General features: G+C 37.3%; 3 protein-coding genes across 11 annotated transcripts; 1 reads left to right on the top strand and 2 right to left on the bottom strand.

Annotated features, from left to right (window-relative positions):
- Window positions 1-31: 31 nt before the first annotated feature.
- Window positions 32-12366, bottom strand: LOC147536914 (uncharacterized). 6 transcript variants are annotated; one of them, XM_086644543.1, is made up of 10 exons: window positions 10525-12366; window positions 6361-6602; window positions 5952-6009; window positions 4342-4480; window positions 3412-3655; window positions 2558-2686; window positions 2385-2434; window positions 1802-1899; window positions 1425-1712; window positions 32-785 (listed from the first exon to the last, which is right to left on the bottom strand). In XM_086644543.1, exons 3-10 carry the CDS (start codon window positions 5997-5999, stop codon window positions 297-299), a joined length of 1485 nt encoding a protein of 494 aa, XP_086500669.1. In that variant the 5' UTR covers window positions 6000-6009; window positions 6361-6602; window positions 10525-12366; the 3' UTR covers window positions 32-296. The 6 variants fall into 6 exon arrangements, with proteins under 6 accessions (XP_086500669.1, XP_086500666.1, XP_086500667.1 ...); XM_086644540.1 differs by having other exon boundaries at window positions 3406-3655; window positions 10525-11028; XM_086644541.1 differs by having other exon boundaries at window positions 3406-3655; window positions 6326-6602; window positions 10525-10833.
- On the top strand, window positions 6925-9179 carry LOC147536915 (uncharacterized). 4 transcript variants are annotated; one of them, XR_015226329.1, is made up of 5 exons: window positions 6933-7259; window positions 7713-7938; window positions 8375-8398; window positions 8503-8674; window positions 8850-9179. XR_015226329.1 is itself a non-coding variant. In XM_086644546.1 (4 exons), exons 1-4 carry the CDS (start codon window positions 7149-7151, stop codon window positions 8601-8603), a joined length of 462 nt encoding a protein of 153 aa, XP_086500672.1. In that variant the 5' UTR covers window positions 6934-7148; the 3' UTR covers window positions 8604-9179. The 4 variants fall into 4 exon arrangements, 2 of the variants coding, with proteins under 2 accessions (XP_086500672.1, XP_086500673.1); XM_086644546.1 differs by having other exon boundaries at window positions 6934-7259; window positions 8503-9179; XM_086644547.1 differs by having other exon boundaries at window positions 6954-7317; window positions 8503-9179.
- A 7821-nt stretch (window positions 12367-20187) lies between the features above and the next one.
- On the bottom strand, window positions 20188-23640 carry LOC147536913 (uncharacterized). Its single transcript, XM_086642454.1, has 4 exons — window positions 23103-23640; window positions 21811-22559; window positions 21182-21584; window positions 20188-21011 (listed from the first exon to the last, which is right to left on the bottom strand). The coding sequence occupies exons 2-4, from the start codon at window positions 22556-22558 to the stop codon at window positions 20375-20377; spliced, it is 1788 nt and encodes a 595-aa protein (XP_086498580.1). The 5' UTR covers window position 22559; window positions 23103-23640; the 3' UTR covers window positions 20188-20374.
- Window positions 23641-24483: the final 843 nt, after the last annotated feature.

The following is a 24483-nucleotide window of genomic DNA, read 5'->3' as shown; positions in this document are numbered from 1 at the left end:
GTAGCACTTCTGATATATACAGTACCCACCCTTTTTAAACTGAAAATCAAATTTTGTTTACTCCTAGTTCAAACAAATTACACATAAATTTCAGGTTTGGACTTGTATCACTACAAAAACAAACATAGCCTCAACATTTCCACATTAAGACAGATCCAGATTGGGCATTCCCCCAATTAAAAAGGGTAGGAAACACATTAAAGTTACAACTCAAAAGAGAGGGTATATGTACATGTAATTTCAAAAAGGTAACACAACATCCGAGAGAGAGAGAGAGAGAGAGAGAGAGAAGAATCTCAATCTTTTTTTAAAGTAAGTTCATGTTTCCTCTTTGGTCCAACCTCTACCAACAAAGTTAGAAGAGCTTCACATACTTGAGAAGCATCAGCTTCAACAGGGTTATCGTTTAGTGATGAATAAACCATCCAAGCATGATCTAATTTCCGCTTGGGACGAACAACCACAGAGCCAGGAACCTCTGCATCACGGCAAGTAACAAGCCCATCACTCTTTTCGCCGTACCTGACTTGAAGAAGCTGTGCACATGCAGCCATTGCAGCAGCAAGAGGCATAACAACTGGTAGTTTTGCAGACTGACCACCACTCATTGGTGCAACCAGTGGGAATTCTGCATGAGCAACATGAGACATGGTAGACAGAATCCCTGGAGTAATACCCGCTTCTGTGTGGAATGAAATTACTGGGAGTTCTCTGGGCAAGTGGTTTTTCATCAAGAAGTCCTTCCTCCTCTCGTAGGTCAAATCTTCTAACGCCTGCATATCACCCTGCATCACGAGACCGTAAAAAAAGTTCAGAAAAACAAAGCCGGATGAGCTTCTGCTAGTCAGTATAAAAACCAGAGAAATAAATTTTTCATTTTCAGCTTTCAAGCTTTCCTCGGCTCCAGTATCTTTTTCAGCTCCAACTTCAACAATGGGAGGAACAAGGATGGAATTTGTAACTTATTCTAGGAAATGAAATTTACACGATTCATGAAGACCATGTGTTTAAATTGATTGTTCAGTGCTTTTAACTCTTCATGGAGTCGATCTTTAGAAGTATATAGCCAATGAGTTACGTGAACTTGAGTTCGTACTCTCCAAAAATTATTCCATTCAAATACAACAACTCTCAAATATCTTAAACAGCTAAATAAGCAAAATACACGAATCATATTCAGGTTCAGATTTTCAAAAGAAGGGGCATGAAATGCCTAATATAGAAGATAAGGGAAAACAAGTAAATTTGTCTAACTAAGCTGATTAACCGTCTAATGTCCAAATCAAATATGAACCAACCTCTCCAGGTAGGCAAAAAATAAAAGAATTAACAGAGCCAAACAACAGAGATAACAGATTATCGATCTTATACAACTTGTCTTTATCTAATGAAGGATAGAAGATAAAACACAAAAAACAGAATACCTTAATCACTTTGCAGATAAGGATCTCCGTAACTTTTCGTAATTGAACATAATCACCAAGCTGTCCTTCTCGCAGTATATCAGAAGCAATTGGGCTTCCTCCATATGGACTCTGCGCTAATACCAACCCTCCAACCTTATCTTTAAGATCAGGCCAGTACATGGATAATGCTGCCGCTGCATCTACTCCGCCTTTGCTGTGCCCAAAAAGCATGACACGTTTGCCCGAACCCCAATAGATTTCCTCAATGTACTCTTTTATCTCCCGCGCATTTTTCTCAACTGAAGACTGAAGATTGAACACTCACACTAAGTATTTTAGAAAGACAGGAGAGCGACAAAATGTTGTAAAATACTCAAACAACCAAAGCAGAATACCTCACTATGTATCTTCGCAATATGGCAGGCCAGACCCATCTTTGAGAAACACACTTTGGTGTTAACAAAATAAAGTGGCCCATGGTTGCTAAAGAGACCTGCCCTGGCATAAATATTTGAGAGCAATTAGTAAAATTGATCATGTCCTTTACCACTATACTTGATCAATAAAGGTTACGACATGATGACGAGAAAAACTCTTTCTCCTACAATCGCTGCGCTCTAAAAAAAAAGAACTTATTTCCACGGTTGCGGGCTCAGCAAATCAAGTCCTTCAGGGCTGGAAATGCATCAACACTGATGGTCGAGACCACCCAATATTTTGTTTTCAGTACTAACGAGGCGGTTGATAAAATCTCACTTCAAACTCTAAATTAGATCATTGCGGTCAAAGTCACCCAAAAGCTTGAATCCGCCCCTAAACTCTCTCTCTAGTAAGATGCATCTAATTACATGAGGTCAGACCAGGAATTGCTTAATAAGAATATTTGACTTTTACCCTTATTATTGCTAAACACACAAGGAAGAGAAACATACAAGTTAATCTTATCATTCATCTTGACACGAGTGCAGTAACTTATACCTGGAATCAGTAAATAAACCATTGAGTTCGGCAATGTGTGTACACCATGTCTGGCAAATATACAAGCAACAAGGTCAAGAAGTTAAAAGAATAAATAGCATAACCATTATTCCCATACAAATCGATAATAGTTTTTCATTTCTTATAGAGAACAAAAGTAATACGCATTTTACCTAATATTTTCAAGTATTTCCTCAAATCTATTTGTTCCATCTTCGACTGGTGGCACCCCTGAAGCTCGCTGCAGCCATCCTATATCATCTGCTGATCCACGAACTGTTTTCCGTGCCCGAGATATAAGGCTGCAACAAAGATAAATGTAAGCAATCAAAACAAGGCAAAAACTGATATGTGTTCCAGATATTGACTTCGAATTTAGAAGACCAAATTCTTTTTAATTTGTATGTAGCTGGAAGCATTTATTAATTACTAAGTATGTTTCACAATTACCATGTACAATAGCATTTTCACCATGTTGGACAATTTTTTCCTTTCGTCAAGGCAAAATGGGAGTGCTAAACTAGATTGATGGTGGTAGACGAGGCTTATGCCCTGAAGGTGCACCGAGATAATGTGATTTCTCCCAAATTTCAGGCCATATCAATAGAATTCTTAGAGAGGCGCATTTCTTATACCGGTTGAGGCACAAGGCATCGTCCATAGTCCATAACTTCCGAAATCCCTAGGTATCTTATACTCCATTTTAGTTTTATCTTCAAGCTAACATAAGAGATATTTACGGAACTTTATTTACCATTTGACAAAATAAAATCATTTCATCTATGCTGTGTCTGAGACCAAACAGAACCACATTTGCGTGGTTACATATCTTACTACAGTCTGCCGGTACAATATTTATGATCAAGCTTGAAAGATAATATGTCTCTTGTTTATAAAAGCATTATATTCATTTACGTGGACTAAATACATGGAAACGCCATAACATTGACAAATAGATCTACCATGAGAAACTGTGCAAGTATTAATCAAAATATTCATGAGAAACGACAAATGATAGGACCTGTACCCTTGAAACATGGAAAACCCATTTTGAGCAGTCTGTGTTGATACTGGAAGTTCAGTTGTATTTTGAGATGAATTCCTAGATGAGCCCCTCAGCGTTCCATTAGGTATAGATGGAGCAGCAGTAGCTGTTGAATAATTCCCGGACGATGATTCAATTCCTGTAGGGAATGGTTCTGTGGCTTCTCCGGAAGAAAAAGTAACTAGTTCCTGAGCATTTAAGCCTGAATCTCTACTTGATGGTTCTTCTGCAATTCCATGATCAAGATTTGAATAAGAGAATATTATTAACGAAAGCTAATTCTGACATAAAAAATTCTGAGCAAGGTTTAAACAATCTGTGGTAGAAGCAAATAGAGGTGGATTATACTCCAAGACAATGGGAAACAACTTCACACCCACTCAAATTTTAATTGTAAAATCTCAACTATTTTCATGAGAAGAAATAGAAAGTAACGGAAATAGTTTTAAGTACAATTTGTACAAATGCATGCAAGAATAAATGGTTTTCAAAAAATGGGTGTTTGCCCATGGACTAATGGAGATCAGTCGAGGATTACTCTTGCTATTGGGGGAGTATTTAATCACCATAAGACCAATACAAGAGCTAAAATTCAGACAGTGAAGGACCATAAGTAGAATTATGGTTATCAATTCCACCTGAAATTTCAGTAAAATGTTTGATTATTGACAAGCCATCAGATTTAATATTTCACATAATTATCTGGGTAAAATACGGGAGTACCCCCGTTAAATAGATCACACTAGTAAAAGACAAGTCCGGTAACTAGCAATATATAGAACTCTAATAATCTCAGAGAAAATTGGATCCAGTAACCATGTACTGAAAGTCCAGAGATCTTATTATCCGTCTATATATAAGCCCAATCTTAACACCGTAGTCTCAAAAATGAAATATAGAGATAAGACCCACCCGGGAATTCTGTGAAGCATCGAGTTAAATATGAAGTTGTTTGAGAAAGATAAGAAGCAGCTTCATTAAGGGCTGGGACAGAAGTAAATAGCTGAGGAATAAGGCCTTCGTTCCCGAAATCATCATTATGGGCCTGAGACTAGAGATAAAAATAAAAAATATGAAACTGGTTAGACATGTAGAGAAATTTATAACAAGAAAGGAAAACTAAAAAGCTCTATGAGTGAGTGAAGAAGTTGTCACTCTGGCCACTGGGGGTAGAGGTAAGTTCAACAAGCTGGTTATGTACATAAATGTAACGTAACTTCTCCATTTATATGCCATACGCCCCCTTTAACTTTAAGAATTAAGGACATAAATGTGTGCAAGAGGAAACTACAGCCTAAAACATCTTCGTAAATCCTAAGGACCAATAAAGATATGAAAAGTGCAACTGCTATCAAAAGCCGAATTTACAAATCAGATCTCATATATCAGATTGTAACCTGAACTCCTGATTTTACAATTTTGAAAACAGCCAATGCATCATTACTGAAGTCATTAAGGCGTTATGCCGTTACCTAAAATGGGACATAAGTAGCATGTCTTTTGTATTAGGGCTCATACTAGTAAGAAGTAAAGTCCAACTAGGACTGCTTTAGGCGGCAAGGCCTTTAGGGGCATCCGAGAGCCATAAATTTATCTATTATTTTCATTAACTTTCAGTATATAAAAAATAAACAACCTTGGAGTTAGCCTCTTTTTATTAATTCATTCTTTTTAGATTTTATTATGTTATATTTACCGTGCTCCCTAACCTAGAATAGTTAACGTAATCATAGATTCCTCTGTGCTCCACTGCAGTGTCAGAGCTATAAACTGTTTTCTAGCCCAATATTAGATCATCAAATTTCTTCGAAGAAGAGGAGTTCGATTCGAGATTGGATTCAGATGTAAAATGGGAATGGGCTTTAGTCATGGAAGTCCCGAAATACGAGCACGAAACATAAGAAAAGTCTTCAAACTTTTAGTATCATGGGAAAGATATATGACTAATCCATGTGGAAAGGAACTCGACAAATCGAATTATGATCTTATATAGGGGTTTTGAAACCTACAAAGACTTGGACAACAGCGCTTCACCAGAGCTTTCTTCACATGATATACATATTGAACAAGTATGGCCGGGTTTGTCTGACATAGGTGATGTAAAACAAAGATATGTACACCATGAACTCCGTTGGCGGCACCCGTAAGTGGGCCGCAACCACGTAAGGGAGGTGTTACAAACGACCTAAAGCAACAAAAGTGATGGTATTTTACACTTTTGTGCCAGAATAGGTAGACGATTCTCCCTTGGTTCAAATCAGCATTCCAGGACAACAGTTAGACCATCAATCTTAAACTTCTCAGTGGTTTGGATGCCTTAAAGCTAAGTGTAAGCTTCAAAGTAACCTCGGACACCAATGTTCCTCATTGCGGACAAAGTCTAGAACAGGAGTGCCGGGAGACTGCAAAATAAGCTAGGACAGTCTTTCTAGCAGCAACAAGCAAATGTGAAAAAAAAATGATACCATTATAACTCACATGCATATAAAGCAAGTGTCCAAAAAGCAACATAACAATCTTACCACCAAAGGCGTACTGGATTGCCCAACTTTTGAATCTCCTGTTTTCATCCCCCCTTATCTAAACTCAAAGAAATATGCGAAAGAACAAATAATCAACATAATATCACCCAACTTCTGAACAAATAATCAACACATTATTGTCTCTCCTTATGGAGTAAAAGTACAAACTACCTAGTAGATTTTTAGGGTTACAAACACCGTTTCAAAATTCATTTGAGTAACTACAAAAGTTTCATTCATATCTAGAAATACCCAACTTCCAACTCTGAATGATCTTCTAATTAGTTTCACTAATCAATTACCAAGGCAAAGATGCAGTCAAAAAGGGGGTGAAGTTAAAACAACAAGTTATAAAAGAACTCAAGATTAAGCACCTCAATCAAGAAAAAGTTCAGACCAGTTTACTCACAATTTGTGTTGTTGAAGACAAGAGGAGAAATTTTCTGTTTCCGTGTGAAATCTAACTTTAATCCCAATTGAAATGAAATCTAGGGTTTGTGAAATTTTGGTGGAGACAGGAGGAGTAACTGGGAATAACGACCGAGCAACCGCGGCAAGTATTTGGAATTTGTTCCTGAATTGTCGAATCTCTGGGTTCGATGTTGTTGCCTCACCTTACAATTCTAGGTTCTGTTCGTCACGGCACGCCACCTGTTACGCATGCAAGTTTAGTTTGTTCACTTGTTATTAACGTGGGTGATAGGACTATCGTCACAACTCCACCATCATCTTCCGAGTTAGACCGTTTTGGAGAGCGGTTTTGACTTGGGAATTTTGCTCCATTGCCAAGATTTGGGTGCAATTGAGCAATGGAAAAATGACTATTTGGGTTTGAAATATTATCATAATAACTAAAAACACCTAGATCTTTTCTTATTAAGTATTAGTTATCAAAATATTATGAGTAATTATAGGTCAAGTTTAAAATAATATGGGAAACTACTAAACATGTCATTTTCTCTATTTTTCCTTCCTAAAATACCCTTACCTATTAAAATATATTTCCTATCCCAAAATACTCAGAAAGTTCATGGGTTTTTCATCATCGTCAAGCTCTCCTCTCTCTCTCTCCAAATTTTCTTCAATGGCGACAAAGATTCAGAAACCTAAAGACGTTGAACTTGAAGGTGAACTCACTAAGAAAACTCTAGATAATATCTAGAAAACCAACTGATGACGAATCTCTGATAAAAGAAGATGAACCCAAATCAAGCTAATCTTTGGACGCCGCTTTGCCTTCTTCGATTGTTGATTCTTCTTGTACAGCTTCAGATTTTCAAAAGAAGATGTGTCACCCTGAGCGGTTTGGTATGCCTATTCAACTTTCTGTAAAAATAAAAGTGGAATTCTCGCGCTGAAAGGATTGGTGTTTCAACCTAACTTCTTCATTTTATTTGAATTTTGGTTTTAGGGTTTTCTAGAGTTTATAGAATTTTTGGTTATTAATTATATAATCTGCTAAATGTATTCAAATAGTAATGGTTGTCCGGCAGAATTTAGGGAAAATGACATAGTTGAGTTTAGGTTTTAGTAATTTCAATGAGATAAAGTTGGTTGCATGGTTAAATTTTCAAACACTCCAAGGGATTAGGAGATAATAGATTTGATGACCTTTATGAGGTAGAAGGGGACATTAGACTTCATAAAGCATGTGCATTTTGACCTTGTTTAGAGTCCAGTTTCCATTACTTCTTGGATTTCTTCAAGTGGCTAGTCTATTTTATAATTTAGTCATCTTTCATTTTCCATGGTTTACAATAGAGCATGAAAACTGAACAAAGTTGCGAGGGTACTACTGCTGCCTATGAAGAGGCAAGTGTGCCAGCAGTTGACGGAATTGATACCCCAATGAAAGGGAGGCTGTTTGTTAGCATAAAGGAAAGGGTTCCAAAGATGCACAACAAAGCACTGATATGGACATTAGCTTCATCTTCGGCTATATCATTATTTAGTCATCTTTCATTTTCCATGGTTTACAATAGTCTTTGTGAGTGCCTGATTTTTCCATTTTTATCAGTTCTGTTTCTTTTCACCGAATTCCTTATTCCAATGTATGATGCCCATCTTATTGTTTATTCTTGGGATGATAACCTATAGAGAATGTAGTGCTATTACACACTCTTATAAGTGATCAGGTTAGGAGATCTTCAATGTCAGATGATATTTACCTGAATTTTTGTTGCTATACTAGTTCTGGACTCATATGTCTGTAACGATCTTTATGGGCTGCTTCTTGATTACCATCGAGAGACCGTAGGAAGGAACTAATCTCAAATGTTAAGGTCATAAGGCAACACTTTTCCGTATGCTTGATTTCTATCCCCTCATTACGAAATGAAATTCTTAAAAACTTCTCTTTACCTTTGTAAATTGGAATGGTACTACTTGATACTTCTAATCGTGTTCTCCATTTGTCATTTCAGGTGCAAAACCTTCTCGAGCAAATGGTGAGTTCCTTCTTCTGCATAACTAAAAGCAATTCCGTTCTGAGATCCTGTACGTCCATTCTTCAAACATAAAATATTGTATCTTAAATGACTTCTGTTTGCAGCAATCGAGGTTCCAAACAATGTCCGACTCTATTGTTTCAAAAGATTGACGGTCTTGATCTATATGGACATTAGCTTCATCTTCGGCTATATCATTATTTAGTCATCTTTCGTTGTCCATGGTTTACAATAGAATCTCTAAGTTTATTTGACACTCTTGAACATGCCATCGAGGTGAACTCTTTTTTCTCTTTTCCCTCTTAATCTCGTTGATTGCCTTATGCCCCTTATTTATTTAAGGTACTAAATCAGAATAACATTTTATGTGTATTTTGGATTTGTATGTGTATATTGGGTTCTTTGTTTCCTTGACTACATGATGTACTTGATGAAATGGGTACCAAAATAGATCAGTTGGACCAAAGCATCAATGAACTTAAACCCGATATCCGGATAGAAGAATCACCTTCTGATTTGAATCCACTGACGCCAAAGCTCGAAGACACCAAGCCTAAAGACGGTTCTGCCTAAAAACTAAACCTCTTTGCTTTGCAACAGAATCCTGTGAACTCTCGTTAATCTTGTCATCTACACACTTTTTAGTAAACCAGATACTTTTGTAAGTTGTGTTGTTTAATGAAAGCCTCATACCAGTTTATTGAGATTCCTGTAACTATCCTAACTCTGAGAATACTGTGATTCTGAGCGAAAATGTCAATCTAGGTGAATGTTGTTCTTGTTAACATTAATACCGATTTCGCTTTCATGATTGCATTAAGTTGGTGTTTTTTTTTCATTGTTTGATTTAACTTGTCTGAATTGAATTATTTGAATCAAACAAAATATAAATAAGTCCGCAACGGTTGTTCAGCTTCGTCTGAATCACTGATTCGACCATTATAGGGGCCAATTTCTCAGGTTGCTCATGTCATGTGTGGGGACAAATAAAGATGTATCCATAAAAGCAAAGGGATGAAAGTCTAAAAAGCTACCGCCTAAGATGTTACAACTATTCAAAACTTAATTTTGGCTTTAATTTATTCAAAGCGGACACAAGGTGTTTGATGAATTTCCTATTAGAGATGTGATTTCGTGGACTTTAATTTTGGCTTGTTATATTAACTGTGGGTATCCAAGAGAAGCTCTTATCATTTTTTGTCAAATGCGTTTGAAGGATCACACTCATCCAGTGGAGGTGGTGGCAGTGGTGGTGGTGGAGTACCACTACTCCAGATTGAGGAAGAAAGAATGAAATTGTTGTCCGGATATGTAGCAGTACCATAGTATTTGTTTTTTAATTACAGGTGGGGTTAGTGGGTATGGTGTTGGAGATGATTGTAATGGTGCAGAACTACAATTGTGCATTGATGATGGACCCAACAAACCGACTGTAATAAATTGTTGATTATAAATTGGAGTTTGAATTTTCTTCACGAAATCGATTTTGCAAGATCTCCAACTCGAAATCACATATGCAATGTTTGCAAATCATGTTTGCAATATATAGTTTGCAAGTTTACATTATGCAAACACAAGTTTGCAGTTTACATTATGCAAACACACGTTTGCATAACAGATTGTTGCAAACACGTTTGCATAACAGATTGTTGCAAACACGTTTGCATAACAGATTGTTGCAAACACGTTTGCATAACAGATTGTTGCAAACACGTTTGCATAACAGATTGTTGCAAACACGTTTGCATAACAGATTGTTGCAAACACGTAAAGGAAAAAAACGGCGTTTTTTTCTGAGATTTTTTTTTTAAAAAAAAAGTATTGAAAGTGGATCTTGTTAGAAAGCTAATGAAAAATCATTTATAAATATATAATTTTTATAGAAATCCGACATCTCAAACAAAAGTTATATCGATTTAAAGTTTAAAGAAAAATAAAAGAATTTAGTTACACAAAATGACAAAAAAAGGTATTTTAGTTTTTGCACACTTTTTGACCTGAATAATAATTTTCAAATGTTTTGTGTTTTTCTACTTATTTTCAATACTATTTTGACCTTTCTAGAAATTACCTCTTGAGCAATTTTACCCCAACCCAAAGAAAATATGCAAAACATAGTAACTCACTGTGTATAGGAGAGATCGGCGGGACTGATCTAGCTTTTGTTCCCACGATAACACCCTCTAAGTTCTTAGCAATAGCCGCACAAGAAGCATAGTGTTCTCGAAAAGCACCATCGAAATTAATTTTTACCAATCCATAAGGTGGTGCACACCAGTTGCCTACCTGCAAAAAGGAGTTAGAAGATGGAGTTTGAATTAGATCATAAACATACCTGAGGGACTCATTCGTTTGCCACCAGCATAAAGTCAGATCTGGTTGCATCTGTTGAAAATGGAGTTTGTTTCTTGTTTTTCCCCATTACTACATCAGGTAAGTAAGGTTATACCAAACTTTGTTTCCCCTTTCCTTTTGTAACAGTATGTTTGTTAAGGATCTGACCGAATCTATAATTATTCTTTGAAGGTCCGCCATTCCTGCCAGTTGGTTCAAATCTTTGTATCTTGGGCAAACTCCAAAAAGATGGTAAGTCGTCTCTAATTCTTCCAATCCACGCATCTCACATTACTGTGAAATATGTGGTACTTGAACGCTTATATTACTAAGTGTAGGTAACCCATTTTGAACAGTTTTCCAAATGAAATTTTGATCTTTTGGAAGCATGTGTGTTTTTCTCCAAAATTCTTTCGAAGGAAAGAGAAACGTTGAATGTTGTTGCACTGGAATAGCCTTTATCTCTGTATAATATGACTTAGTTGAAAACTTACCACTTTCAGTTGGACACCAAATTAGCTTATCCCTTTGTCCAATCTCTATTAATGGAATATTAGCTATAGCTCATTGAAGTATCTACTAGTCAGTGGCAAATTTCATTGTTGAGTTTCCTGCATTATGAGATCAGATACCTAAATAATGTTCGAAGGTAATTCCTGGTTAACAGTAGGTATATTATCAGGTATATTTGGGATCCATGTATCCGATCTTATCTTGATCGAAGATCCATCACCAATATTCCAAATAATGTTCTTATGCATAGTCTCCTTAGTTTGGTTTATTGTCCGCCAGAAATGTGAAGCCCTTGGGAAATATCAGACGACCAAAAGTCACCATTCTTTAAATACTTAGCATTGAGAATTTTCACCCAAATTCATGCGGGCGAGTAAAAAATTGCCATGTCATTTTAGCAAGTAGAGACATGTTAACCTAATACCCAATCCACCTAATACCCAATCCACCTTTATATTTTGGACAAGTAATAACATCCCAATTAATTAAATAGAGTTTTTTTTATCATGTGTAGAATACTCCCACCAGAAGCTTCTTTCAATTTTCTCTAATGGGTTAACCACACTTTTAAGCAATATCTAATAGCAATAGGGATATGTGCAAAACGATGTTAATATAGATTTAATGAGAGTTGTCCTACCAGCATGGGGAACAAACTTCTCTTTCCAACCTTATAATGAATTGTGAAATTTATCTACTAACCAATCATAACTTTGTACCATGTTTCCTTTTTGAGAACAAGAGCTCCCAGATACTTCTCTTGGTTAGTCATAAGAGGAACATTAAGCTTCTGGATGAATTGAGATTGGATGTTTTAGGCACACCTCTACTGAAGTAAAAAGAAGATTCAGAGTAATTTACCTGTTGGCTGGAGAAGTTGGAATAGTGGTTCATGAGTTGAATAACTGTATCTAGGTTTTCAATGTTAGCACTACCAAAAATAATCAGGTCATCGCAAACAACAAATGTGTAATGCTGGGACAAGCCTGATTGATCTTGTAACCTGTAAATCTTTCCTGATTTTCATAATAATTAAACAAGAGAGAGACTGTGAGGGAAGTATAAATGGATAGGAAGATAAAGAGCAACCCTGTCTTAGGCCTCTAAAGGTCGTAAAAATCTCTCACCCTACTCCCATTGATCTGAACATAAAACCTAGATGTGGTAATACAAGACATTCTGAGCTTTAATATCTGACCACCAAGACCAATGGCTTTAAGGACTAGTTCTAAAAACTGCCAGCTTACTCTATCATAAGCTTTAGCCATGTATATTTTAAGTGAGAAACCTCATTTCTTAGCCTTGGAGTTATGCATAGAATGCAAAAGTTCCATTGTGATTACGATATTGTGCATTATCTGTTTGTTGGGAACAAAGGCATTTTGGGACCACATGATAACATATTCTAAGTATGGCCGAATTCATTGCAATTAATTTCGTGATGAATTTAAAAACCGAAATGCAAAGGGAGATCGGTTTGAACTCTGAGGCCATACTCGGGTGCCTAGTCTTAGGAATTAAAGCAATAGTCGTATTATTTAAAGGTGGATCAACCGAACCTGAAGAGAAGACCGACTGGATATATGTAATTAGGTATGGACCAATGGTGTCCCAGTGGTTTTGGAAAAAGAAGCAAGGTAATTCGTCAGGTCCCGGGCTCTTGATTGAATCCATCTCCATAACGACTGTTTTAATTTCTTCTGACGTCAGGATACTTGAGATGTAGCCCGGTTGTTCAACTGCAAAAACCTTATATACACTAAGTACTTTGGTTGGAGGCTCACTATCTAGTTCAGCCGAAATAAATTTTGAAAATGCTCTATAAATTCCTTAGAAATGTCATCTGAATTTCATGATATGTGTCTATTTCGAAGCGTTAACTGGTGGATCATATTTTTCTTGTCTTTTGGTGGACATAGCAATATGGAAGGCTTTTGTATTTCTATCCCCGTTTTGAACCATTTTGATTTCACACGTTGTTTTGCTTTTGTACGTTGTAGATTTTTCAAAAACCTAATTTCCTCTGGATTTTGCTTTCTATGGTTAGAACTTAAAACTTAGATATAGTTCGGAGTTGTTGGCCCTCGACAATGAGTTTAGGTAATATGGGTGCATGGTCGCTATTATAGCAAGGTAAATGAAATACTCCGCCTCAGGAAAAAGCATAAGCCACTTGACATTAGAAAGTACTCTGTCCAACCTTTCCTTTGTTAAATGATGAATAGATTTGTTATTGTACCAAGTGTAACCCGGTCCGTTATAACACAAGTCCATCAAATTTGCATCGCGAATAAATTGCTGAAAGTTAGACAGAAAAAGAATATTAGAACCGCTACCCCATTTTTCAGAACGATTGGATAAAGCATTTAAATCCCCTAACCAACAGTAAGGATTAGACAACCCTTAAATTCTTGTTAATAGACTAGTCCAGAATGAAAGTCTATCTTGTAAATTTGGTGGCCCATAAATAAAAAGGAGGTCCAAGGGCCAATACTGTTAGTTGTTGTTATAGTAGCATGTATTAAATTGGAAGAGGAATAGTAAACTTAATGGTGGGACCTAACAACCCGCATGAAATACAAAACCGCGGTAGTTTTTCCAACCTTGATCTCAGTAGAGATAAGTTGGGTGTTTGAGAGTTTTAAATAAGAGAGGATAAATCTAAGGCCCAAAAACACAGCCCAAATAGGAAATCCAACCCAATAGGGATTTATATTTCAAAAAAAACCCAAAATGTTAGATTACCTCTCTATCCCTCCAAAAGAAATTGTTCCCTCTCTTATCCCTCACACATTTCCCGCCAACACACCCAGCCTTTCTCTTTCTCTCCCTGACTTTGATTAGACACAACACACATCCCTCTCTTGGCTTCCGCGCTCTCTCTCTCTCTAACTTGAAATCCTATCTTCTCCCTCCATCAAAACGTTTCATCTCTATCTCTCTCTCTATTTCGATCAAACTCTCTCTCTTCATTCATACCGGCGCATCTCTATCTCTCTCTCTGTCTCTTTTTCAAGCGAAATCCCTCAGCCATTAACGCCTCTAAGAGTCCAAACGTTACAGCCGAATCTCTCTCAACCAAACCTATTTAAGCAACCGGATCTCATCTTTTTTCTCTCTATTTCTCTCTGTTTCAACAAATCTCAAGCTTCTTTCTCGATTTCTCTCTCTTCCAAAAACAGGTACGTCTCTGTTCTTCCTCTAACTCTTGATCCTCTCTCTGTTGTTGGTAAATTATTAGGATTGTTGGAACATTTTTGGGGTTTCTTGTTTCACATCTGTGGGTTTTGGTACAGATTTAGGGGTGTTTGAAAATTTGGGGGAGTTTTCAAACAATTAGGGTTTATGATTTCAAGTTTAGTAGTCTGATCTATAGTCTGTGATAAATCATTTTGGGTTGTTTTTCGAAAAAGTTTTAGGGTTAAGTTGCTCTAAAGTTTGTGATAAAACATTTTGGTTGTTGTTTTGTGATTTCGGAACCATTTGGGTGTTTATGGTTCTTCATCAAGCTTCTAGGTTAGTTTTGTTTTAACATTTAGGGTTGTGATCCGAAAGTTAGGGTTTGTGTGGAGACATTTAGTACTTTGTCTTTGTTTTTTGGGGGTCTGTCTTTGTTTATGAAGTGCATGATTTGGTTTATCATTGTGGGTTGTGTTGAAGAAATGTTGGATTATGTTCAGACATTTTGATAGTTGTTAGTGATTTCGAAAGCATGCATCTACACATAAAGGTCATTTGGGTGTTTATGATACTACATCAAGTTTCTAGGTTAGAGTTGTTTTAACATTTATGTTTCTGTGGAGAAATTTAGTCATTTGATCAAGATTTATGGGTTGTTGATTAACAGAATGTTTTTTCTTTAACATTCATGGTTGTGAAAAAAAAAACTAGTATATGTTTATACATTTTGGTTGTGTAGATACATTCTGCTTTTGTTTGTCTTTGTGTTTGTTTGAAACATATGAACTTTTGCAGACAATCCCAAGATGGCTAAAACTAACACAAAGAAAGGAGATGGTGCTGATAAGAAACAACAGACTCCTGTGAGGGATAGCCCCAGGAAGAGACCTGCTGAAGAGGCATCAAATGCTGGGCCGAGCAAAAAAGGCAAGAAAGTTGCCAGCCCCGAACAAGCAAAGGTGTGTTATTGTATAAACATTTTTTCAATGTTCTGACAATAATGTTTGTGTTCTCACATTTCTTACAATTGTTATGCATATTTGTTTGTGTGTTAACATTCTGTAAAATGTTGCTTCAGTTATTGATCTGTCATTATTGTGTAGAGGCCTATGCTTATTGTGTAGACACATTAAACAATGATCTGCCATTACTTATTGTGATGAAGCATTAAGTTTACTGTTGAACATTTTGTTGAATGCCCTGACATTTCTGTTATTGTTTCTGTGAAGCACCGTGGGTTTACTTCAAAGGCGAGAGTGGACAAGGTGGAGCCTCAACCAAAACCAACAGAGGCTAAAGAGCAGAAGAAGAAAGCTGCTTTCAATTACAAATGTAACTTCAAAGCAGTTTTCAAGGTGGCGCGGGAATTGCAGTTATATATTACTGAAGAGCAAAAGGAGATGTTGCTTTCTTCACCATTCGGGGCCTTATTTAAGGCAGTGACCAGTTTTAGTTTCCGAACAGAGAATGTGATGGAGAAGCCGAACAAAGCCATCTATGATCTTCTGTACTGCTATGACAAACAGAGCCAAGCCTTCAACATCGGAGGGAAGTTGATTCAGTTCACTCCCGGAGATGTTGCTTTGTTGTTGGAAGTCCCAATGGAAGGACAAATATATGATGCATTCCCAACCAATGTCACCATAGATGTGGCTAAGGACCAGTTTTTGAGCAAGTATTTCAAAGACTGTATTGTTGAGGGAAAGGCTGCATCTTTTGGGGGTCCCAGCATCGAAAAGGCTTTGCATGTGGCTGCAAGAACAAAGGCTCCAGCCATTGAGTTCTTGAAACTATGGATTATGTACATGGCAGCCACATTCCTGTTTGCTTCAGCTGCCGGCTCCTCGGTTGTCGGGAGTTTTTATCACAATCTCCAAACGGAGAGAATGATGAAAAGAGTTTCATGGGCGAGAGCTATTCACTCCTACATGATGGAGAGAATAAACAAGCACTCGGAAGACCCGGCAAAAGCTTCAGGATGCCTGACTCTTCTCCCCGTAAGTATTCATAACCATGCACTTAAATGTTTCATAATTTCTTATAGTGATAAAAGTCAAATTAGTGTGCTCTGACATTCTCTTAAATGTTTCATCATTCTTTTGGGGCTTCTGTAATGCTGAAACATTTTGGAGAATGTTTGGGCATGTTATAAAATGTGTTTACATTTCTTATGGTGATAATGAAAAACAGTACTGACCTAAGAGTGTTTAATTTCTTTGCAGTACTGGTATTGCATGCACACCAGGATCCATGAGGACCTGGTTGGAGAAGTAGGGGTCAGTCCTAGAATAGCTCGATGGATGATCGAGCCATTCTTCCTTAAAGGACTGGAAGAAGAGCTGGAAAGCATTACAGAAGAGCAGGTAATTTGTTTTAACATTTCTTATAATGTCTCGGTTATTTAAACTAATGTTCTAACATAACTGATGTCTGAGTGACATTTTAACAAATGTTGGAACATTTCCAAGAATGTTGGAACATTTAATTAAGTGCATGTGTTTTTTTAAGAGGTGTTGAGATAATAACCTTATGTATCCCTTCTTGTAGGTGAAGGTGGAGTTGGTGGCGGAGTCTGTGGAAGAGGAAGAGTTGTTAAAGTTCACGGAGAGGGTGGTGGAGGAGATGAATGAGGAGGAAGTAGAAAAGTTGAAGGAGGAAGTGGAGAGGTTGAGAGAAGAAAATTTGTTGGTTAAGAGAGAGTGTGAGATGGTTAAGAGAGAGAGTGAGATGGTTAAGAGAGAGAGAGAAGTATTAAAAGAGGAGTTGGAGAGGATGAAGAGAGAGAGAGGAGAGAAAAATGATGTATTGGAATTTGATTTTGGTGTAGGAGGGGAGGTGGATGTTAGAGACGAGGTTGGTAGAGAGTTGGTGACTGTTGGAGAGGAGGTGGAGGGTGGGGAGGTTAGACAAGAGGTGGAGAGTGGAGATGGTGGAGAGAAGATAGTGGAGCAGGAAGTAGCCCAAGAAAATCCGGAACAAGTAAACGTAGAACCCAGCATCGAAAAAGAAAGTGATGCCGAAGCCCAAACTGAAGGAGCAGAAATAGACGACAATAAGGGTAAGAAGGCAATTTCTGATGAGTCGGTAAGGGGTCAATCTTCCGGAGAGGGCCAAAACCAGGAGCAGAAAGTGAGACAAGTTGCTGGGTCAAGTGAGTAAATGCTCACGCAAATCTTTACTTCTGTTGACATTCCTGTCTTTGCTTGATTAGAATTTGGAAATGTTGGAGCAAATACCAGAATGCTACAACATTTGAGATACTGTTATAAAAAGTAATGAATATTGTCTTTGTTTAGATTAAAGTTGGTTTTATTTCTAGTTTATTTTTTTGAAGCAACGTATTAACTTGTGTGCAATCTATCTATCTTCTCTGAAATTCTTACTTACTTGTCAGATGATTGGTATGAACATAAATTGTTCCGCCATCGTTACAAGTTTTTTGATAAACGGTAAGTAAAAGAGTTCTATCGTACTCCCACGATGTCTTTTACCACGACAATTGAAGACTTTCTTTTACCACGAACGAACGACAATAGACTGGTCGGCTAAGTAATAAATAAGAAACAAACAAGTAAGTGTTCTTCTCCCACATAAATACGTAAAATGTTTGAACATACGTGCTAACGTTTATATATATTGATCGAGAATTGGATAATAATTTATGTTAAGATTTGGTTTTCTATCGAATGTTGACTAGTTAAACGTGTGGTGGTGGGAACAGGTGAAAAGCATTTTCCAAGTTTTTTCAATGTAGGTGAAAATGAGAAGGAAGAAGTTGACTTTCAGCTGACTTGGCCTTCAGCTTTCTTTTCAGAGGTTTGCGAAGTGGCAAAAGTATATGAGAACTATGAGATCGTGGAGAACGAAAGTTCTTCTGAAGACGATTTTGTAGATAAGCCAAAGGTTGAAACGGCTGAAGTTGTGGAAAAGAAAGATAAAAACAAACCAAACTCTTTGGTTAAGAGGGTTAAAACACAGCCAAGAACCCGAACCATGACCGAGAAAGCAAAGCAACTCGAGAAGAAAAAACCAATTAATGTAGATGAAATTGTAGAGTTGGGAGGTGGAAGGTCAGCAGCAGAGGAGGAAGGCCAGAAGCTAGGTAACTGGAAAAGAAGCCCGGTGTGGAAGAAGTTGAAGGAAGAAGAAAAGGGCCTGTTGGAAGAATTCATCAGGAAAAGTGACAAAAGGTACGAGAAAGTTACTGTAATCTTCATGCATTTACAGTTATGTTCGCACATTATAGTTTGTGTTTATGCATTTATATCTGCTTACTGTAATGTCCATGCATTATCACAAATGTCATAACATTAGCAACTGTGACACTTGTTTTTTCAAATGTTGCAGCACGAAAGTCTGGTTCAGTAATGGGATCAACGACATTCGTGGGAAGCAGCTAGATATGTTGATGATGAATCTGGAGTGCGACTCACAAGTTATTAACTGGGCGAGTTCGTTCGTCACTAATCACGAGGATTTGAAAGAAAAGAGTGTCCTATGTCTACCATCAGAAATCTATGTGAGTTTAGTGATTAGAATGTTTTCCTATCATCATCTTTTATATGAGTGAACATTTTAATAACTTTGTGTATGTTCTACAGACGATGATCAAGTCCGAGGTCAACCAACCTTCTATCGAAAGAATGCTCAACCGTACGTTGAGTAATAATGCTGGGAAACCGGAGATCTTATTTGTGTGTGCACCTATCTGCCATGGGGGGCACTGGACACTATTGGTATATAATATATTTCTCCATCGGTGGACCCATTATGACTCAATGTCATTTGATAAGAAGAATGCCAAGGAGTGTTACGAAAATGCCCGGGAGTACGCGGCATATATTGAGGATGTAATGGAAGAGGTGGGATTCACAATGTATGGAACCCAACAAAGATATGCTGATGTTCTTGGGGAGCCAGAATTCCCAACTCAGGGAGAAAAGTAAGTGTTTTCAAACTTTATTTGTTCCCAACATTAAGATGCATGCTTTAATTAGTATGAAAATGTTCAAACATTTCGCGAAATGTTTAACAAAAGCCTCTTATGTTTTCATACAATTGATAAAAAAACACGTCATTTAATATAATGTTTCTGTTTTGTGTGGGAATGTAGAAACATTATTGGTTATGCTTTAACATTCCATTTGTGTCTTGAACAGTCCGGATTGCGGTCTATTTGTTATTTTGAAAATTGAAGAGCTAGTCCAAGACTGCATGACTACTGGACCCAAACAGCGTACAAAAAACCCAGATTGGGTCTCCCGGGCACAAAGGAAGAGGGCTAAGATCACGCACAATATATTGAAGGAGAACACAATATCTTGGAGGATGGGCCGATGTTGAAAGTGTGGTTGCCGTGAATATTTTTTTGTTTGGTGAAAGATCTTTTAATCAAAAATGAAGTAGTTGTTGAGGTAACGGGTTATGTTCGCTAAACCCGAAACCACTTCATTCTTGATTAGATTAAAAACAATGATGGTTTGTAAAATTATTTTGTGAGGTTAACGACATACAATGATTTTGGATGGGATATTTATGTTAAAACTAAAGGAAGTAAATTTGAATATATTATTATTTTTCTTCAACATCATGTGTGACATACATTGTCCCCTTAAAGTTTGTTTCAGGAAAGAACATACACAGACATGTTAGAACATTCCTCTTAATGGTTGGACATATGGACAAATGTCTCGGGAAATATGTAATACTGAACCTTCATTGTCTAGAATGTATTCACTAAACTTCATAATGTGGACACATTGTAAATAATAGCTAGACATGTAGTAATTCATTCACTGAACATTTTGTAGAATGTTATCACATATTCACTAGACAAAAATATATGTACTAAAGACCAAAAGATTTTACTAAACATTGAGCACAATGTAACAACACTCTGTTACATGTTGGGACATATCGGTGAATGTTATAACATTTAGTAAAATGAGACTACAGTTGGGCTCGACATGTCGCACTGTTGTGATAAGCGGGTTGGTTGCACCTGCGACATATTCTTTTCCTCCTGGTAACATCTCCGGAACTCTGCAACCTTGTTGTACGTGGTCTGCCTGGTGCCCTTCTAACTAGTGGAGGAAGAGTCTTGGTTAATGGATCAAAAGTATATGGTTCGTCAAAATTTGGAACGGGGTAAACACAATGTTGGTATGTGTTCCTGTAAGCCTCCACGGTCCAGACCGGATCGTAAAAACATGTACTATCACCACGAGTCTTGTTGATGCATAACATTGCATGTTGACACGGAAGCGAATCTACTTGCCAACGCCGACAAGAGCATGTGAGAGTACCAAGATTTACGGAATGGCGTGGAGTAGAATATACTTCATAAACAAGTGGGGCTGCCTCGACGTATCTCCAAGTCTCCGCAACTTTGTATTTCGCTTGTTGCTCCAAGTTAATGGATGGGCAAAGAAATGTATTCCATCCAATAGAAGCGTCTCTATGCTTTCGCATCTTGTTCATAATCTTCTGTCTTATGGCATCCAACAATGCTGTAATAGGGAGCACGCGGGCTTTCTTGACCATGTTGTTGAAGCTCTCAGACAGTTGGGAAGTGATGGCGCCATACCTGTGAAAAAACATTAAATGGGATGCTTGTAAAACATCGTGTCGTGTTAAAACATTGCGCGAAATGTATAAACATGTATATGCCTGACGGAACACATGAACAAATGTCCATTCATAACAGAAAGATATGATTAATGTTAAAAAATAACTGAAAAAGAGAAAACAAAATACCTATCCCCTGGGAAAAAGGAATCTGCCCATGATTCCGGATTAAGGGATTGGAAAAACCTCTCGACATTGGTTCCACCCATCTCAACCATTTGTTCAATGGTTGCGTGATACTCGCTCTCGGGTAATGCCCGTGCCGCCGTAAACATAAGACTCTGAAAATAACGTGACTGGCGCGCCCCGTTACGTATCCTCAAGTTCAGATTACATCGTAAGTGCCAAGCACAGAATGAGTGATGAGCGGTGGGAAAAACGTTCTTCACGCCTTTTAGAATTCCAGCATGTCTATCCGAAATAAAGGTGTAACGTTTGATCGGATCTACTGCTAATTTCAAATTTTGCAAAAACCAATCCCAATTCTGATCATTCTCAATGTCCACAACTGCGTAAGCAATGGGGAAAAGACCTAACAAAAAAAAATGAAATACAAAATTAGTTCTGTTGATGCATGAATCAAAAGTGCATAAGCATTTTTGGAAATGTAAAACCATATTTAGGAATGAGGTATGACTTCAATAAATTACGCCGCATCTTTATCTATGTCGCGTCAATAATGATCATAATCTAACATTTTGTCACGTGTTAGCAGGAACACTAGAATGTTAACATGTGATGTGAAAATGAAAACATACCGTCGTTTCCGTCCTTGGTAACCGCAGCCAAAATGCAGCCATTAAAACGAGTTTTGGCGAATGTTCCATCAATATAGATCACAGGGCGACAGTGTTGAAACCCAAGGATAGATGCGTGAAGGGCAATAAAAACTCGGACAAATCTGTTGGTAGTGGGTTCGATTTGCAAATCAATTATGCTATTGGGATTAGTACTCTCCAAAGCATCTACGTACCACTTCAACTTTGCGTAGGAATCACCCTCCTGCCCAAATACTTTGTCCATGGCTACCTTCTTACCACCGTAAGAAAAATAATAGGTCAACTCAACACCGTAATCGTCTTGAAACTTTTCTTTAACTTCAGCAGTACTCCAATTTGGGTGTCTTCTGATGTCTTCATTCATTAGGCTGCCAACAAGTTTACTAGACAACTTGGGATCCGCAGGTTTGAGAACAACATCGAGACAAGCGTGATTCGGTTCGTACTCTTTCAACAAAAAAACGGATTTACATCCCAATGGTGCAATCCCGTGCACTCTCCAATTACATCCGGGTTTGGAACAAACGGCAGTGACACGACCTGGTTCATTCTTGATATATTTGTAGTTGTTCTTGGTTGCAATGGTATATCGACCAAGAGCGTCTCGAAAAGCTTTGACACCACCGGGGAATATTTGCCCAATCTCCGTAAATACGTCGCCCCATGAGTCACATACTAACTTCTTCTCATTATTTTGAGATGTAGAAAGTGACCTTTCAGTTTCCATACTGCAAAATTGAATAAAATGTTATGAAAGTATCATCAATTGTATTAAAATGTTAACAAATGTGTGAACATCTAGTGTAATGACTAAACACCGCGCATAATGTTTTGGACATGCGTAGGAATGTTTGGTTATCAAGGAGAATGTCGTAGAATTATACGAAATGTGTGAGTTTATGTGAAAATGATGGATAACATTATACTGATTGTTTCGAATATGTGGTATAATCAGGTGGTCCAAGAAGCAATGTCTGATCATTCTATCAAATGTTGAAGCAATGTCTAATCATTCTATCAAATGTTGGTCTAACTGCTAGTTCAATAGCTATGAAACAAATGTGTTAACACATGATAAACTACTTTTAACATGTACCATGTGTTCAGACATTTTAGAAAATGTTAAAACAAACTTTAAAGTTGTACCAGAAACCAAAAGATTGTACGGACAGCGGTAGAACTGTACGGACATTCCAGAAACTAAACAGTAGACGAGAAGGAAGAACAAGAGCATAAAAATCATAAAAAAGAGATTCAACATCAACAGTTACCTGGATTTATAGGACAAGAATATGGTGATTCGAACAAGTTGATGAGTCTAGAAACAAACAAGTTGATGGCTTATCTCTATGATGACTGAAGGAATAAAGGGTTTTGTAACTCGGTTTGGAGATGTAGGTGATGACTGAAGGAAGATGATGACAATATTAGAGAGAGAAACGTGAAAACGAAGATGATGATCGAAGAGATGAAGACTGTAGATAGATGAAGGTGGAAAAAAAGGGTTTGTATTTCGGTAGAGAGATAAAGTGAAAAAGATTTTGGAGAGAGAAACTAAATCAGATTTTGGAGAGAGAAAGATATGAGTTGTTAGAGTTGAGGGATATATATAGGAGGGCAAAAGAGGGTTTACAAGAAAATAGGAAATCTTAGAGATAAGAGTTGGGCCCGGATTGCACATTGGGATGTGTATTTGGGTTTGATATGAGTTATTATTTGATTATTGGGTTTTGGGTGAGATATTAAACCTTGTTGGGTTTTTTTTTGTATTTGGGCCCAAAATTTGGGCCTTTCATCAAAATTTTCTTTAAATAAACTCTCTGCGGTAAAGGCTTGTTAGGGCAAAATTCGATTTGGACACGACCGACGCCATTTTAATGCCTCTTCAGTGGTCGTAGGAATGATATTTCCCAGAGAACTAGCAAGACGATTAACAGTATTGATATTAAGATGTCCAAGTGGAATCCCATGCAATTGAACCCAAAACCAACCTGATTCAAATTTGTGATCCCCCGACATTATCTAATGTGCACTGTTGTAGAACAATTAATTCCTCTTGGATAACTCATGGAGAACTTTCTAGAGCCAGATCTAGTTTTGTTGCCGTCATAAACTTGATTAAAAATACGTTATCCTTGACCTCCGTAAGATTGAACTTATTGGGTTCATGGATAACTCTAGACTAGCACATCATAGCCTGCTAATGTCAAACCTCTTTGTACTCTGGATTAAGGAGTGAAAAATCGAAATATTTGGGTCAAAATGACCGCAATATTTCAGTTTTCAAGTTAGGAAAATGAAACTTAACTTACACTTATTTCGTGTAAGATTTCGTCGAAATCTAATACGAAGTTTCGAAATAAATGTTAATTTCTGAAAGAACAGATCAGTAAATAACACCTATGAGAATCGAAAGTTACTAGAACCAAAAATCTGATCAAAAGATCATAACTCGTTTCTGTGTTCTTCATTTTCTGGTTTATTGCTCTGTATTTCTTCACCATCACTTTCATCATCATCACAAGAACAATAATAGGTCCCATTACAAGAAGCTCAACCTGATTCAAGAAGAAGAAGCAATCGTCATTTAATGATGCATGTGAAGAGAGGTAGTTGGTTAAACTCAACCTTTTAGCAAGTGAGAAGATCAAT

Source organism: Eschscholzia californica, unplaced genomic scaffold, assembly GCF_041429995.1.
Source record: "Eschscholzia californica isolate CP2 unplaced genomic scaffold, dmEscCali1.0.p SCAF_5, whole genome shotgun sequence".
Classification (NCBI taxonomy): Eukaryota; Viridiplantae; Streptophyta; class Magnoliopsida; order Ranunculales; family Papaveraceae; genus Eschscholzia; species Eschscholzia californica.
Note: the sequence above shows the minus strand (reverse complement) of the source record. Positions and strands in the feature narration are given on the sequence as shown.

What these genes read in the sequence shown, in the direction of transcription:
- LOC147536914 (XM_086644540.1), bottom strand. Translation starts at nt 5,999, where the DNA reads ATGAAAACAGGAGATTCAAAAGTTGGGCAATCCAGTACGCCTTTGGTG. An exon ending in GGTTTATTTACTGATTCCAG is followed by an intron (nt 1,900 to 2,384) that starts GTATAAGTTACT and finishes ATGCCAGGGCAG; the next exon opens with GTCTCTTTAGCAACCATGGG. An exon ending in TTATCTGCAAAGTGATTAAG is followed by an intron (nt 786 to 1,424) that starts GTATTCTGTTTT and finishes CTCGTGATGCAG; the next exon opens with GGTGATATGCAGGCGTTAGA.
- LOC147536915 (XM_086644546.1), top strand. Translation starts at nt 7,149, where the DNA reads ATGAACCCAAATCAAGCTAATCTTTGGACGCCGCTTTGCCTTCTTCGA. An exon ending in CATGGTTTACAATAGTCTTT is followed by an intron (nt 7,939 to 8,374) that starts GTGAGTGCCTGA and finishes TTGTCATTTCAG; the next exon opens with GTGCAAAACCTTCTCGAGCA. An exon ending in AAAACCTTCTCGAGCAAATG is followed by an intron (nt 8,399 to 8,502) that starts GTGAGTTCCTTC and finishes TTCTGTTTGCAG; the next exon opens with CAATCGAGGTTCCAAACAAT.
- LOC147536913 (XM_086642454.1), bottom strand. Translation starts at nt 22,558, where the DNA reads ATGGAAACTGAAAGGTCACTTTCTACATCTCAAAATAATGAGAAGAAG. An exon ending in TACCAAGGACGGAAACGACG is followed by an intron (nt 21,585 to 21,810) that starts GTATGTTTTCAT and finishes TTTTTTTGTTAG; the next exon opens with GTCTTTTCCCCATTGCTTAC. An exon ending in TCCTTTTTCCCAGGGGATAG is followed by an intron (nt 21,012 to 21,181) that starts GTATTTTGTTTT and finishes GTTTTTTCACAG; the next exon opens with GTATGGCGCCATCACTTCCC.